The 16,673-nt window shown below is 35.5% G+C and overlaps 1 protein-coding gene across 1 annotated transcript in view; it reads right to left on the bottom strand.

Moving 5' to 3' along the window:
- TRAPPC10 (trafficking protein particle complex subunit 10) overlaps positions 1-16,673 on the bottom strand; it is a 44,388-nt gene that overhangs the window by 8,055 nt on the left and 19,660 nt on the right. Inside the window, exons 9-16 of the mRNA XM_086766057.1 lie at positions 15,164-15,278; positions 13,905-13,981; positions 11,014-11,105; positions 9,673-9,813; positions 7,451-7,563; positions 5,858-6,372; positions 1,867-2,008; positions 582-740 (exon numbers count right to left, since the gene is read on the bottom strand). Of these exons, the coding sequence (XP_086622183.1) occupies positions 582-740; positions 1,867-2,008; positions 5,858-6,372; positions 7,451-7,563; positions 9,673-9,813; positions 11,014-11,105; positions 13,905-13,981; positions 15,164-15,278 (1,354 nt within the window). The remainder of the gene's footprint in view (positions 1-581; positions 741-1,866; positions 2,009-5,857; positions 6,373-7,450; positions 7,564-9,672; positions 9,814-11,013; positions 11,106-13,904; positions 13,982-15,163; positions 15,279-16,673) is intronic.

Raw genomic sequence — 16,673 nt, 5'->3', positions numbered from 1 at the left:
TCTGTATAGTCTGTTTTAATCTTAATTTCATCAAATCTGTTAAGACTGTTCTTCCCATCTAAGTAAAAGTTGCTTGTGTTTGAGCAACTGAGGAGACTATACAGTACTTACACTTGGAAAAAAAAGAACTAGGATGTCATCTGTTTAAATGAAATGCCAGCCAAAGGCAATGCTCCATTTACATAGAGCACTACATAAAAACCTACTTACAACTACTTCACAATGAAAATGGTCTAGTTAAAATAAAGCCTGCATAGTAATAAAAGATCAGCATGATTCACTTGGAAATCAGGACAGATGCTCACCTCAGCAGCAGTTTCCCCATGCCTACTGAATTTCATCATGAAAGTAAAAGCCGTCCAGCTATGTTTGCTAAAAAGTTCATACTACTGCTTTGAGGGTGAAAGTTTAAGACCCTTCTTGCACTGAAGTACTCTGTTGCAAGTCCCTAGAACTGTTCTTAAAAATGACTATTGAAAAAGACAGCATCAGCGTTCTTAATACGGTACGTACAAGTTTACTTCAGGATTATGGCATTTTCAGCCATTTAAAGATTATTAATTTTTTACTTAACCGCTTACCTCTGGTGTTGGAATAGATCACTGCTTTGCTCTCTGGATGGTACAGAATAGGCATGGCATCTGCGTTACTGAGCTGCAAAGTATCACCATTCTTCATGGTGTAGTGACCAGTAGTCACTGTGAACTTCACCTTCTGGGGAATGCCAGCCAAAAGGCTATCTGAAGAACAAAGCAGAAATTGTTAACAGATTCCAGTACTCATCAGTAGATGGTTACAGTGCACTGCTAAGGCTTGTTAGCAATATTCCCAGGCAATCCATCACACATGTCAGGGCAAGTTGAAAGTGTGGGGTTTTGGTGTTAATGCAATACATTAAACCAAGCTCAGCTACATTGCTGTGCAGAAACAGTTTGTTTCAACTTGAGTGACCAAAACCACTGTTTCTTGGATGGATAGATTAGCCAGCTCACACACTGGGTAGCTCTGGCAGCACAGAATTCAGTGAAATTCAGTAATCTCAAAGAATTTACTAAGCTTTTTGTTAAATTCTCCAGGTTGTAGACACCTTTATAGTTTTGCACCTACAATGACAGTCATACCCACATGCTGTATTTATGTCATCAAGACAACAAGAATGCCACTATGCACAGACTCTCAAATATCTGAATCACAACCATCAATTTCTTAGGGGTAGCTAATTTCAATGCCCAATATGCCTGTCTTTCCTTCACCACAGACTGACAATCCTGTAACTGAAATTATAGCACAAAATGCATATTAACTCAACTGCCCCAGTTAATAGCCTGAAAACAAAAATCACTATTAACTTCCATTTATAAACTTTTAATAAACTCTACAATAAGTAATGCTCAGCTGTTCATGAAATCAATGGATGTATTCAGTATTACATTGTAATAAGTTAATATAATCACAACTAGTAGAGAATCACAGTTCTTAGGCATTTCTTGCAAATACCAAAGACATTGTAGCATCACAGAAGTAACCAATAAGGAGCTCAGTCAATTACAAATTTAAATACTCACTTCTCCTAATCAGTGTGACAGCTCAAATCATACCTGATGTTTAAGTGACACTACATGTTCAAAATCATGTTCCAAAGTGACACTACATGTTTCAGAGCCAAGCACTGGAATTAGTTGTTGAAAACTAGCCATCATTTACAGAGTATACTTGATGGATAATTTGAAAGATGAGGTTTTTTAGACTCAAGAGTAAGGCAAAAAAAAATTCTGCGTAATATTCAAGACAGAAAATGCTTTATCTAGTCCCATGAGAGTACAACAGAAATCATCAAAACAACTTCAGCATCGCAACTGTACCTACCAGTCATCGGTTCCACTTTTAGCTGGGGCTCCTGAGAATATACATCATACTGCACAATTGGGTAAATATGAAGAAGGACAAACTGTACTTTTCCCACTGAAGTGCACAATTGCCTGAGCGTGTATGTCCCAGGTTCTTTGGCCTTTGAAGAAAAGATTTGAATGGATTTTTCAATTTAGGAAATACTTCTAGAACAAACCCTCTACTGAAGAACAGCATGTTTTCAGCTCATTTTTATCAGATACTTTGCATCTGTAAATTAAAACAACACACTTATTCTGTGAGTAAGTGACAAGATTTTCACAAAGGAGCACTTTTTGCACCATTAAGATAAAAGCTCTAGAGTGCTGGCTAATTCAAGAAAAAAAAAAGTCATAAAGTAACAAGTACCAATAATCAGAATAACTAATATAGTAGCTATGCTGTCAAATTGTTATTTTGGGGTGCTTTTTGTCTTGTTTGTTGGTTGTTTCCCCACCCCCCAAATGCCACATACATTAAAATATAACTATATTTTAATATAATTATATTTTTATGTAATTATATTTTAATGTAAGTACTTAAATGATATTTAGCAAGCAGTGAAGTGTTTATTTGGCTAACATTCATAAAATCCTACATTTATGTAAGCATAGCTTTCAGCTTAAGCTGTCGGTTTCACACACTCCACACCTCACGCTCTGTGTGAATGTTTACAAAAAAGTCACACATACATTTAATTTCAAACTCTTCCCTTACCCTGAATAATGAGATTCTGGATGTTTTTCAGTAACATTATAAGAAGCAAATATGTAACATCTGCTAGTATATTTATTTTTGATTCTATTTGCTCTTAGCTACTACTGCTAGAGACTAGGAAATGTTTTATTTTTCCATGTGTCATTTTATCAAGTGTAATACATAAATATTGATGCTGAGTATAATTAAATCTAAAAATTAGAAGTCATAGAGAAAAGCCTTAACAATTTAACATTCAAATCTCACTTACAGTTATTTACAAAGCAAATCCTGACTGAAATTCAGTATTATGCATTTTGACATTAAAGTCACTAAATTTTATATCCCTTGAATACTTTATAAACAGAAAAGCATGAGTGAAGTTTTTCATAATATATACATATTTACATGTCAACATGGGATTGGAATATCAGTCTAAAGAATTTAGATAATGCCTTCTGATCTCTCTTAAATCTTGAAAAAATACAATGAAAGATTACTATCAGCTTAAATAATGCTAAACATCAATCTAAGATCTAAAGAAAGAGTCAAACTCCCTCTGCATCTTAGAAACAGTCATTCCTCTTTCTGCAAAAATAGTGTAATTAAGCATTACTGTAAAAAAATTTAGAAAACAAGTTGTCAGCAGTTTCTATCCTCTGGCCAGCTATGTAATCCAGTAGAAGTGACACAGTATATTACTACAGTGATAATGGATTTTTAGTAAATATTTTGTAAATACTGCAGCTCAAATCTAAAGAAGCTTTCATCATGTTATCAAGTAATACACTGTCAAAAATCACAATATATTCAGATTTTCCCTTTAAGGACAGAGAAGTCATGCTTTGAACAACCATATAAAGATAAGTAGGATTCACACTGAGCAGTCTTCCCATGCAAAGTTCTTTCAAGAAAAAAAGGACGGGAAAACAGGAAAGTTACAAGCATAAGGCTGCCCAGACTTCAATAGCCACCAGAAGCATGCAGAACAGGGCAAATTTAAAGCAGAGCTATGTCTAGCTTTTCATCCATATCTCTTCCTCCGTGGCTTCAGATTGCTTCCTGATCCCACTAAGCCAAAACGCCCAATCAGAACAGTCTCTAACAGCTTTCTTCCAGTAAGGCGCCTTCACCTGAAATCCAGCTCTACACACATGTTAACCTATTTTACAGAAGACTACATTTGCAGCCACCAAGACCTCTGACATCTCCAAATCCCATTAACTTGTCCCAGTCCTTTGAAAGAATAAGAAATCTACAAAATTAGGTCAGTAGGTAGTTCAAATTACATTATTGCTATTTCACATTGCATCATCAGGAACTTGAACTCAACTTCCATCCTGAGAGATCTGCTACCCACACAGGTTCCATAATGTGCGTGTGCGCATGTACCAAGCACATCTCTCTACTGCTTCCTGCTCTAGCACTGGAGGAATGGAAAGGCAGAGTATGTAGATCTACAGAAAGCTTTGCTCTAAACAAAACTCTATGACAAGACATAAATTAATAATTAAAAAAACCCAAAAAAAACAAAAACAACAAGAAGAAAGTTAAAATCTCAGGTGTGGAGCACTTAAAATATATGCTAAGAATACTAGAGAAACCTCCTGGCCAGTTCTGTCTAGCTATCAATTTTAGTCATGAAAAGCAGATACGTAGATTTTTATTTCAAAATTAATTTTAAAAAGGGACAAAAGCTAATTTAAACTGATTAGAAAATGGAAAAGCTAGCAGGCATATATACCATATATGACTGCAAAATACCTTCTCTCTTCATAGGATCCATACACTTTCCAACACACAGGCTGGCTAATGCTCAGAAAATGAAGCAGCTATGAAACACCTGTTATATTCTTCATTGTGCTGCCCCATCTCTTGTTAATCACTCAGATGCTACACTGAATTTCTCCGTGTTTTCTCACTCAAATTTTCCCCTACACTGATATTCATTACTGTAGCCCTGAACTCTACTAAATACTTGCCTATGAAGGGTTACAGAGGTGGGGAGAGAGACAGAAATCATTTAAAGAAAAGCTAAAGAACAGAACAGCATAATTAAGGCCAGAAGCTGCTATTCCTGGAATGCCAAACACACGGTGCAGTCTTGCTTTTGAAAATGGTTGGCATTCCACTTCCTAGGACTAAGTTGGCAGGTAAATGCCTTTCCCCACTTAATTAAAACAAGTAAACAAACCACAGATCAGCAAAGTACAAAGCCACAGGATGAGTGGCAGTTAAAAAAACAAAACAAAACAAACCGCCACACAAGAAAACCCCCAAAAACAAAACAGAAAAAAAAAAAAAAACCCAAACCAGAAAAAAACTCCACCATCACAACCAATCAAACAACAGGAGTGGTACTCAAGGCCTGCTGATTTCCAGTTACTACACATCTAGTAGTAATGCAATGTAAACAGAAGTGATGGTCACTATTGTCCTTAAATATTTCAGCAATTACTGGGAGCTTGCTGGGGGCAGAACGGAGGGGAAAAAAGGATTACTCTACATATTAAGCTGACTTAGAGTGCATGTGTAAGTGAGGAATTGAGGGAGTTTCATATACACCACTATATGTCAGAAGCAGGACTGTAATTCATTTTCTGAGGCATTTAGATGGTGACACTTTATTTTCACAGGTATTTGCTCACGCAAATTTACTCTTCCACTAGCAAAGAATCCTCATCTTCTTGTCTTCTCATCCCTTGTGTGATTAAAATGAATAATGGGGGCAATTTTAATTCCGATGTCTTCTAAATTCAAATATTTGAAGCCGCGCTTAACTTTTTTCACTTGGTGGATGTAGTAAACCTACCTGCAAGAGGTATGAAAATATTTTACTACTCTCCAACAGTGAAGAACAGGCTATCAACCAAATTTACCAGTCCCTTACTAAGGGCTAGAAAATGCATTCTCATCAAAATTTTGAAACATTATTCTGAACAAGCACAACAGCAAAGGCAGACTTAATGAGCAGTACACTATATTGTATATGAATTATCAGTTTGATCTTTGGCAGCAATAATCAAGATGTTTAAAACAAATCTCGAAAGGCTGACTCCAATGATTGCAAATAGGAGAGTCACCTGTACATTTTGGCACAAACACAACAGCCTTCTTCCATGGGAAATTAAGGTCTAGAACAAAAAGAAAGCCACAAAGGGAATGACATCACCCAAGCTGTAACAGGAAGCAATACAGGTACCACTTGCCAGCACAATGCTCTTCCTCAGCCAGTGCTTTTAGTTCTTCTTTCATGAGTGCTACATTCACATACCTGAGAAATGAATGTTATTTTATTGACCCCCGGTTCCAGTATTAAGTTGTTGCATTTCAACACATGAGCCCCATCTTCTAAAGTCACCCCTGAGGGCATATCCAGCGAACTGCTGCTCTCTTGCCTTCGTAGTAGCATGTGCACATTTTTGCAGATAATTCCTGCTGTGTTCAAAGAGTTATCTGAGGGACTCCGTTCATACATTTCATATAGCTCCAGTGCTGGCAAGTTGTTTCTTGATAAAGGAAAGCCTGTAACTTCATTTGGAAAGTTGATAACACCATTGGATGTTTTGTGCTTAGTGAGCCACTCAGCTGTTTTTCTGTAATTATTTTTTTCAACGCTGAAGTGAACATGGATAGCAATCTGATCCACTTGGACAGGGATAGGCATCTGGCTCAGCAAAGTCAGCTCAATAGACAACTTTCCACCCACATGGACAACAGCATTTGGAGGGTCAAAATGGAGAGTTTTCAACTGCGCAAAGGTGTGCATAGGCAGTATAACCTTTTGCCCTGGAAAGATAAAAACAGGGATTTTATTCTTCTCCAGTGCTGCTGGAGATCAGCAAATCTTCTCTTAAAATTTAACCCCCAGGATTAAACCAGATCAACCACTTTTCACAGTTAATCCTTTCACAACAAATCAATACTTTCATATTTGGTTTTATCTTGCATAGAAATAAGACTTAAAGGTGCTGAGATTTGTTTTCTAACAGTTACATCTACTACAACTTAAGTACTCAGATTCTTTTTTATTAAACAAAACTAAACTAAGAGATAGTGTCTAAGCAGAAGCATAACATTTCACTGCTATGTAAAGTGTTCTAGACAAACACAGTAGCATAAAGTGACAAACTTCCCAGAGCACATAAATTAAGTACAAGTTTAAGAAACTACTGATCAGACTGGTGCCTTGAGCCATCAGCTTTACCATAAGGGTTTTTCATTCTCTTTCCTAGATTCCAAAAACCAACACTGAGGCAGTACCAAAACTTAAATAAGATGCAAGTCTAAAATAACATACTACTAACACTACATCCTTTCATCAAGAAAAACTTCTGCAGAAAAATGAACAGTCTTCAGATCTACAGCAAGTATTCTGTATGAATTTAAGTTATGATTAATATCTGAGGACAAGGTATTACTGAAGTAGCAGGAAGGATAGAGAGAAGAGGTAGTATGGTCAAAATAATAAGCTGCAAGTAGATGGGAACAGATCTAACACCAAAACCAAAGAAAAAGCATCACGGAGCTGCCATCTGCATACCAGCAATGTAGAGACAAAGATAAGTTAGGAATTTAAGAAACACAGCTTAAGATAAATTATGAGTTGGCAAAGCAGAGAAACAAGTAAGTGAAGGAAAACAAACACTTTCTGGCATACAGGATGAAAATGTTAATCACCCTTTCGTCTTTGACTATTCTTAATTATTGCCAAAGTTTTATAAATGTTCTGGAGATGACAAGAAAAAGAATCACATTGGTTCAGAAGTTCTACACAAGGTAATGAAAATATCAGAAAAAGCCTTCCAATCTACTTTTAAGAAAAGATCAGATTAGAGCAGCTTAAATATTTAAGAACCAGACTTACCTTGGTTCTCTGCTTGCTGATTGGCAAAATCCAGTATTTCTTGGCAAAAGCGTTTGCGTTCATCTTCTGTTAAGTGATTATCACCAGCTAAAAGGCTGCTTGTTTGAAGATAACTATCAAAGTTAAGGAAACGTGAGGTAGAAACCTACAACATCCAGAAATTTGACTGAAAATGAGATAGTTCAAGTACTGCTTTTCTAATCTTTTAATACAAGACCTGCTTTTATCATCACCACGCTCTTCCATTAGAAAAGAAACAATGGAAGATTTACAATCATCTGAGAATACTGCAGAATCTCTACTTTTTGCAGACCTACTAAAATATGATCCATTATTAACCTGTGCCATCTTCTGCCATCTAAAAAGATTAGTGAGCACAGAAAATTAATTATTTTACAAAAGATAAATGCAGCGTGCAAGTTAAAGACCCAATGTGTTGCATTACACTGACCAACATTTAGAACTAAATAACTTGAATATTTGATTATATTCCAATTTACATGGCTGAGAATCTGCTAGCTGTTACAGTATCACCATAACTAAGTCATAAGGCATTCTATATACTTTTGGAGTGCTTGGGGACACAAGTGCTCAATTAAGTATTTAGCTAAGACTGCAATATTACTGGCTCAGATTCTTTAAAAGCATTTGCACTGGAGCAGAAAAGAGTGTCTAAAAGTGATGTAAGAATTTTTAAAGTAGGCAGACATTTACAATGTCCAAGTCTAGCTCTAAAAAAAAAACCCCAAACGAAAAAACAATAAAAAGAACAAAATCCAAAATACATTACAAATTTGAATTTAGTTCAAGTGATTTTCAGCTACAGTAAGATTCCTAGTATTGTCACTTAGAGACTAAAATATGAGCTTCTTAGGCAAAGAAACAAAAAACACAAACCAACCAACCAAACAAACAAAAAAACCTCCAACAAGTTCAAAAAATGCTCTCTCCTTGCAACTTCCACAAGAACTGCCCTGCAGAAAGTAAAGTACTCTGTTCAGCTGACCACCCCTGTCTGGAACACTTAGAGGAATCCCACTTTTAACTATGGCACCAATAAATACAGTACCTTTCTCCGAAACCACCAAAAATAATGAAAATTTGCCATTTTGCTATAATACATAATATCCTGCATGCAGCAAAACAGTTCCAATTAGAACGAAATGACTTAATTTAGCTACCAAATTTAGGCAACAACATATGAGGCTAAAATGAAAAGCAGAATTCAAATCACACAGTTTCTAATGCCAAAAAGAGTACAAAAAACACCCAAGGCCAGTCAATAGCCTTTTTCCCCCACACACACCCCTCTTACCTTGAAAGCAGCAACAGTACAGCAACACAGACAGATTTAATATTTAAACAAATACAGTTGTAGCAGATAGAGTTGGTGTGTGAAAATAATGCAGAGAGTATCAAAGTGAAGAATTTGAAGCCTGTCAAACATTAGGATTGGGCCAAATCATTCTCTCAAAGTATTACTTAGCTTGCTGCTTTTACAGAGAAGATTTCATTCACACATTGAAGACTGAGCTTTTACACAGCTTAAAAGCAAACAACTCCCACTCCCCTTCTGAAGCAGAGATCAAAGCCAGAAATACAGAAAAAAAAAAAAAAGAATAACAGCAAAAAATATTAAAACACCACACACCACACCAAAGCCACAAGATTCTCATCTTCCAAGCCTTTGTTTTAACTTTTGTAAAAAGTCATCAATACAAATACCAGAAGAGTCCTTGCCAAGTCAGATACAGGAAAAAGGTGGCAGCAGTTATAGAAAGAAAGCCCAGAAATAAAGCTCCTTAATATAGGAAGACACTGTGATGCCATATTCACCAACTGAAAAAACAGTACCACAGAAAAACTTCCATAACGATGAAGTACCAACAAAATCATAAAAAACTTCTATGGTATTTGCTGAATCAATTACAAACTTCACACTATCCATGTTGCACCACTCTCTAGAGCCTGGACATACTTAAAACTGAGAGCAGCAACCATGTGCAAAAGGTTTTAAGTGAATCAGATGTTAGAATAAATAAATAAGTAAATAAATAACCCTACTCTCCCCAAATGAACAGCAACAATGGAAACATGAAATAATTCAGCTGTCTGATGTCTGGCGGTCTCTTCTGTTAAATAAAAGAGATATGTCAGAAAAATAACCAGAAGTATAATTTTCTCCAGTCTTGATTTTTCTGGCTCCGCCTTTGAGAGGATACTTTTCTACTTGCCCGAGGTGTTTCTGACATTCAGCTAACTGTTTTCTTGTATGTGTGACGAGCAATGCCCAGCCCTCAGCAAGGTAGGTTTTCAGTGCTCCTTGAAGATAGGCCTCGGCCTTTTGTGGGCCTTTCTTCCTCCTTTGAAAATAAAGAAACGAGTACAGAGTGATATAAGAATCTTCGCAGCCATGAAAACTCTCTACACATTTTCAAAAAGTGGTGATGGCAGAGAGGAAGATTGCATATGAACGCAGAACAAGATGCAGTGAACCACTATACTAATTATTTTGCTGGTAATAGATCAACATATTGGCCTACCTTTATGCAATTCACTTAAGCAACTAGAACTGCAATTAAGTGTCAATGAAAGACAAGCATATAGATCTATCCCAAGTCAGAGCAAGTGAGGTGAAGGAAGCTACCTCCCACAACTGCGACAAAAGCAGTCTCAACCTTCTGACACTTAAATAAAAATATGCTTACTCAACAATTTTAAATTAAGAAAATGCTTCAACGAAAATATCATTTTATCACTACAAAGCAGTGTAGTAGAAAGACTACACAGGTACTCTTTAAATCTAACATTGATCTCTCAGACAAAAATTTAAGTTAATTTAGGAGAATCTGTTGCAGCTAGAATATCAGACTGCTTTAGTGAACACAGGTGAACAGCATGCTCAAACATGATTAAAAAAAAAAAAACACACCTGAAATACAGTAGGAAAATTTAAATGAAACAGAAAACCAATGCAGGAGGTTCCTTTAGTGGAATTTAACAGCAGGGATAAACAAAAAAATATATTTGAAAATTAGGAATAAAATCATTGTGAGATTCACAGTGGTGGAAGCAAACATTTTGCAATCATAACGTCAAATACGAAACCAGTTACTCGCCAAAGAACATGTTTTCTGGCTTTTCTTAGGTGTGTATATATACACACACACACATATGTAGTTAAGATAACTATAAACTTTGAAACAAGAAAGAAACCACGTTACAAAACATGCTATAGTAAATGCAAAGCTATCTCCTCCTCACACCCCATTGTCCTTTTCTCCCTGAGAAGAGAAAGGATCAAGCTACAGAACATAGGACAGTAAAAGGTAAGAGTACTAAATCATGAGATGAGAATCAGGGTTTGATATAAAGAGATTGCTGGTGGTTTTTGTTTTGTTTTTTTTTTTTTTTCTCTGAAATACAGCCTGAAACTTAGAGTATGTTCACATTTCTGAAAATAGTTTTTAAAATTCCTTTTTAAATACAGTGTATTTTCCTCAATGATTATATTCAAACTTTTCAAAGCTAATGCATTTAACACATTTTAAACGTTCATTTACATATAAAACTCTGCCAAGTCCTTTCCGACAAGCTTAGCTGAGCGAATTCTTCCAATATTTGTGTACATTTCAATGGTGGCATGGGACAGATCCTGTTTAAAAGAAAAGAAACTATTATAAGCTTAATATGTATTTTTAGTAGCTATATGGTATTTCACACAGACTTATAGTCAGTAACTAAGTTACTACAACAAAATGACCAGAATTAATAATTTTAGATTTCCCCTTGCCCACAGCACACAATATAGAGCAGTTTGTAACAGATCAGCTTGACTATTTCTACTGTTGGTCATTATCCCGTATCTGTGTTATAAACAGCAGAAGAAAAAAGCCTATTAAAAGTTAGCCAAGGCAACTCAAAATCACAAAACAATTTATGAGATGCAGTTTCAAGAACTTTACACTCAAATCCTCCTGTCTTTTTTTGAAAGCACCTATTTCTCAGTGAATATATCCCATTAGACTATCATAGAATGGTTTGGGTTGGAAGGGACCTTTAAAGGTCATCTAGTCCAACCTCCCTGCAAGGCACAGGAACATCTTCACCCAGATCATCATTGCAGGATTGTGTAGCTTATCATTCCAGGATACACCACAGCATAACATATTTAGAACAATATTAGAGCTTGCCTCAGAGACTCAAAACTAATACTTCAAAAACAAATCAGCTACGCACAGAACGTGGTGTATCATTCTTCTACTAAAGCTGCACATAACACCATTAAGTATATGGTGTACATGAATGTTTGCAGTATGTAAACATACAACTAAACAGAAAATGCTAAGTTAAACTCAGAATAAGTATTTTTGCAAGTGTGCCTTAAAGGAATTTTGCTTGAAGCTATGCAACTCCATGTTGAAGTTTCTCGGTCATCTTTCAGCTTAATTTCCAATGCAGCCACACTGTCTACATGTCACTTTCCTTACCCTGCCCTCAGCTTGTAACAACACCGTCAAATCTTTCTCACAAAATCAGCAGTTAGACACACACTGTATACTACCACCAAACATTTTTCTCAAGTATATAGTAATCTCTGGTGAGATACATAAAAACATTTCACATCGTATTTACAAACCTGCACCCTCTTCTGACTGTCTGCAACCTTCCACAGAACCTCATTCTCCTTCACTTAGTGTATTAAGAACTAGTCTATCCTTCAAAACAAATTGCTTAAGAGCTTCCAACTGCCTAAATACTTTGCAGAGTATCTGTCAGAAATAATCTATTCCTACGGGGCAGGAAAATGACCTAAAACTAGCTCCCAAAGCCTTTGATAGGCAGTTTTTGATGTTTCTTATGGAGAGCCTAGAAAAAAATCACTTCTTGCTTTATTTAAGAAGTCGCAATAATACCCTACAATAGACTAAGTGAGGACTCTCTAACAGATCAGTATAACCAGAGAGGTCTTAGACACTAGCTATACATACAAATGAAAAGCTCCATTCCCCCAAAATTAAGGTACAAGCCAACATGCTTGTGGAAGATCTGTCAGTCTTATAAAAGATTCTGAAGTTGTTGCATAAGACTAGCCATTGAATGAGAACAAAGCCTCTTCTGGTAACAAAAGCTCATCACTTACTGCTTTCAATATGCCTGAAAGGCTGCATTTTACTTTCCAGATTCATTAAAATTTAAAATGCAAATAAATTATCTTAGCTGTGTCTGGAAAGTTTAACTAATTCAATATTCTTCTCCACTGAATACGTGGATAAATATAGGTATATATAAATTGTATATATTTATGTGACAACTACATTAAAAACAATTTTTTAATACAATATCTGATATCTGAATTCCGTTGCACAGAAGTGCAGTCAGAAATACAAAGAGGAATGGCAATTCTTTCATTGGCAAACTCTGCAAATCCCATTTAGTTTCTTAAATTTAGGAAGATACTGCTGAATTTAGCAGAGGTCTTCAGATGTAAATTGGAACTGGATATGTTACAGCAGCTAGCAATTCTGAAGATTTTAGTTTTGGTCCAGCTATCCAACCAGTCTTATAAAAAAAAATTAGAATAAAAATGAAATCTAGTATCTTGAGATTAACTCTTTTGAGACTTTTTTTTTCAATAACAACTTTGTAAAAATAAATACCACCTAGTTTTCAGACTAAACAAACAAACAAAAAAAATGCTCAATTTTCCTCCACCTTTTCCTCAAAAAAAACTTTAAAGGCAGCACTGTAAATATGAGAAATTTCAGAGGAAAATAATTTATGGAAAAAAAAAAAAACCCAAAAAAACAAACACTTTCTAGTGAAAGTCAGAGGGTTTTTTTGTTTTATTTAATGTTCTTTTATAAAAATAACCAGATCATTAAATAGCTCCTCAGTAAGGAAGTTGTCAGGAAACAAAAATGCATATTAAAACACAATGAGAATTAGAATTCTAACGTTTCCACCTGTGCTAGCTACAACCCTGTTATCCACTGATGTCCCACAGTTTTTATAAAATGTTCAACAGGATACCTTAAACCATGTAACACCCATTGCAAGATGCAAGTCTAAGCCATTCAAAAAGAAGCTGAATTAACACATCAATATTCTTCTGGGGAAGATCCAATTAATTCTGAATTCGGGACAGCAGAATATGATAGTCATGACAGTGGCTTTTTTAATAACCAAATATACATACTCACAGATAATAACCTCCAACTCATAATTGTAAATATTAAAGTTAATCCAGGTATTTGAAACTTGGAGCCCATACACGGTTCCAGTTGTAAAATACATCAGCCTTGTTGTGTTCAGTGTGTAAGCAATAACCTTTGATACCAAAATACAGGTTTATGTTCTCAATGTTATCTTCTCAGGTTTGAAAATTTTGGCCCTACTCAATCTGTAATATAAACACCCAAAGCTAATATAAATAACCAAACCTCATACTTACTAAGTAGTGTTTTTCAAAAGCTTCTACAGATGATAAGGCCTCTTTAAGTTTCTTATAAGGGCTCTGTGATGCATTGGCTTCAGAAAAAAAAAAAAACAGAACAAGAGGTGTCACTTATAAATACATTCCTACTTTAATAACACCCCCCACACCTTTTTCCTTCAGTAGAAAGTGGCGAGAAAAACTTAAAACTAATTGTTTGTGGGAAATGTCACTAACACTTGGAGATAGATCATTACTTTCTTCCTCAGGCTCCAAAATAAGATCAAAAAAGGCTGTTTCACCACTCTGTGTATGTGCATACACATGTGAGTGATGTTCAGGGTAGCAGAATAAAAGCAAGCAGCAATATAGTAACTGTACTGACTTCTCCACACAGTATTTCATAACATTTATTCAACCTAGAAATGCACACAATTGTACTTAAATACCATATTGTGCAAAGAGTAATATTCTCACTGCTCACCACTGCTGGACTTAAAAATCAGCACGACAGAAATATACTGCAATTTGAAGACATTTTACTACCTTAAACAATGTACTTCAAAGGAAAATGCTTAGCAAGACCAAGTTTTTTTCTGAAGTAGCTTGTTCAGTTTAAGTCTTTGCCAGACCAAATTTGTGTCAATATTTCTAGAAGAAAAAAGCTCCCATTTTAAATGAATACAACAGGCACCACAACACTGAATTAAGAATCATGTACATTGTCATAACTGCAGGAGCAAGTGAAGCACCAGCCTGTTAGTTAATGCTTCAAAGATACTAACTGCTCTAGCATATTTAACATCTGAAATCTTCTTCCCTTCAGAAATGTCTTTGTGAGTGAAAAAATCCACCACCAGTAAATACATTTGATTTTTTCAGCCACTCAGATAATATCACTTTGTAGCTCCAGTTGCAGAGTGTCTATTTCCATCAGATCAAGGATGCTCCATTTATTTTTCAAATAATTTAAATTTTTAATACTTATCTGAAAGTATTAAAAACTTCACTCAAAACCAGTAATGTTCAAGACTATTTACCCAAATGCCGATAAACAGAGCATTACTGGAAAAACTTATGCTCACAACAGTGAGGAGGTGCTTTGATAATGTAAAGCACTAGACGTATTAAAAGAACTTGGTAAAAGATAACAGAGTTCTATTAATGTTTATATATAGGTAGGAATACGTGGAAATTATTATTACTGATGTATTTAAATGCTATGTATTTAAGACAATGTCAGTTATTAGAAAGAAGGCATACATTCCTGGTTGTACCTGTTTCAGGGCGTTCTGCTCCCAACCCTGCCAACAGATCGACAGTTCTGTTAAGGTCTTCTGAATTGGGTCCCTTCTCTGACACAAGTCCACACAAATAACCCAGAGATTTTAACTATAAGAGAAACCAGATGCTTGTTTTCAACAGGCTACAAAATCAATATAAAAAACTCCTTTTATTCTATTACATCACTCCTACAAGACATTTCCACTGCTGTCATATGAAACTGCTTATAAGATCTGTATTGAAGTTGCTTCGTGGGAAGAAAGTACAGAATCTTTCAAAAGTAACAGTTAATTTTCACAGTAGCAATTAATTTTATTAAGAATTAAATTGCATATAAGTTACTGACTAAAATAACTCTGGGTATATGCATATACATACATGTGCCTACATGCATTACACCTTGTCAGAACAAATCCTTCTGTTTTTCCATATAAACATGGACACAGCTTGAGATGTTTGGCAGTTATCACCAAAGATAATTTCTAATAACTTCATCTACTTTTGAAAACTAAGTAATCAAGAAATGTAGGCAGTGTCCAGTATACTGATTAGGTAGGCTTGCAAATTCACCCAAAGTATAGTATTCAGGTGAAAATCTTGAAAAAGAGATGATTAGCATAGCTAATAGTGTTTAAACAGTGCCACACAACTACCATAAAACTCCTTCTAGACGGCAGCTAGGTACACTTAATACCTAGAAGTCAGCAGAGGATACTGTCTTGAAGTTCAGTTCTGTTGGTCATTTGGTTAATTCATTTAGTGTAACTCAATCAACCACCAAGGTAAGCCCACAAAAGAAAAAAAAAAAAAAAAATCTCAGTTCATCATATTACTGTACACCTTATAACACGGGTACAGCCATTAACTTTAAAAAAAAAATCCACTTAATTTTGAATGAAAGAAATTTAGCAACTAGTGACAGTCTGTTCCACCTTACTGATACTCATTTTCCTACAATTTTTCCCTTTACCTTTTCTGTTAGAACAGCTATGAGCGGGAGGAACATTTCCAACCCAGTACATACCTTTCAGAAAATATGTTAGGAGCAATGGGAAGAATCTGATGTACCTATCATCGCTTTAAACAATTCTTCATTTCCTTTATTCTGATCTCCCTCCACTCCTTTTTTTTTTTTTTTTTTTTAACAGTAACTCTGCAAGGTGAAATTGTCTTTTTATGCTTTTGAAATAAGACAATGACCTCCTAGGGTCAGTTAGAGGATTCCTAAGTGTACTCCAATATGAAGAAACTATGATTAAAATAAACAGAAAATATTCCACAGGCTATACAAACAAGAGGATGAGCTCACACTGGTCTTCAAAAACATCCACAAAGATCACAGTATGCTATTTCAGTAGTTTCTGGAGTCTGTCATCTTGCTAAACTGTTTTTCAACAGTGGAAAGCAGTAGCAACCTTAGACACCAACTCTTTCATAGAAACAGAATAGGTGGAACTTGAAAAGGCATTCACATAATTAGGGAACGGGCTTAACGAAACTGCA

Source organism: Chlamydotis macqueenii, chromosome 1, assembly GCF_036417535.1.
Source record: "Chlamydotis macqueenii isolate bChlMac1 chromosome 1, bChlMac1.mat, whole genome shotgun sequence".
NCBI classification, from domain to species: domain Eukaryota; kingdom Metazoa; phylum Chordata; class Aves; order Otidiformes; family Otididae; genus Chlamydotis; species Chlamydotis macqueenii.
The sequence above is the reverse complement of the archived record's forward strand: the minus strand, read 5'-3'. Positions and strand labels throughout refer to the sequence as shown.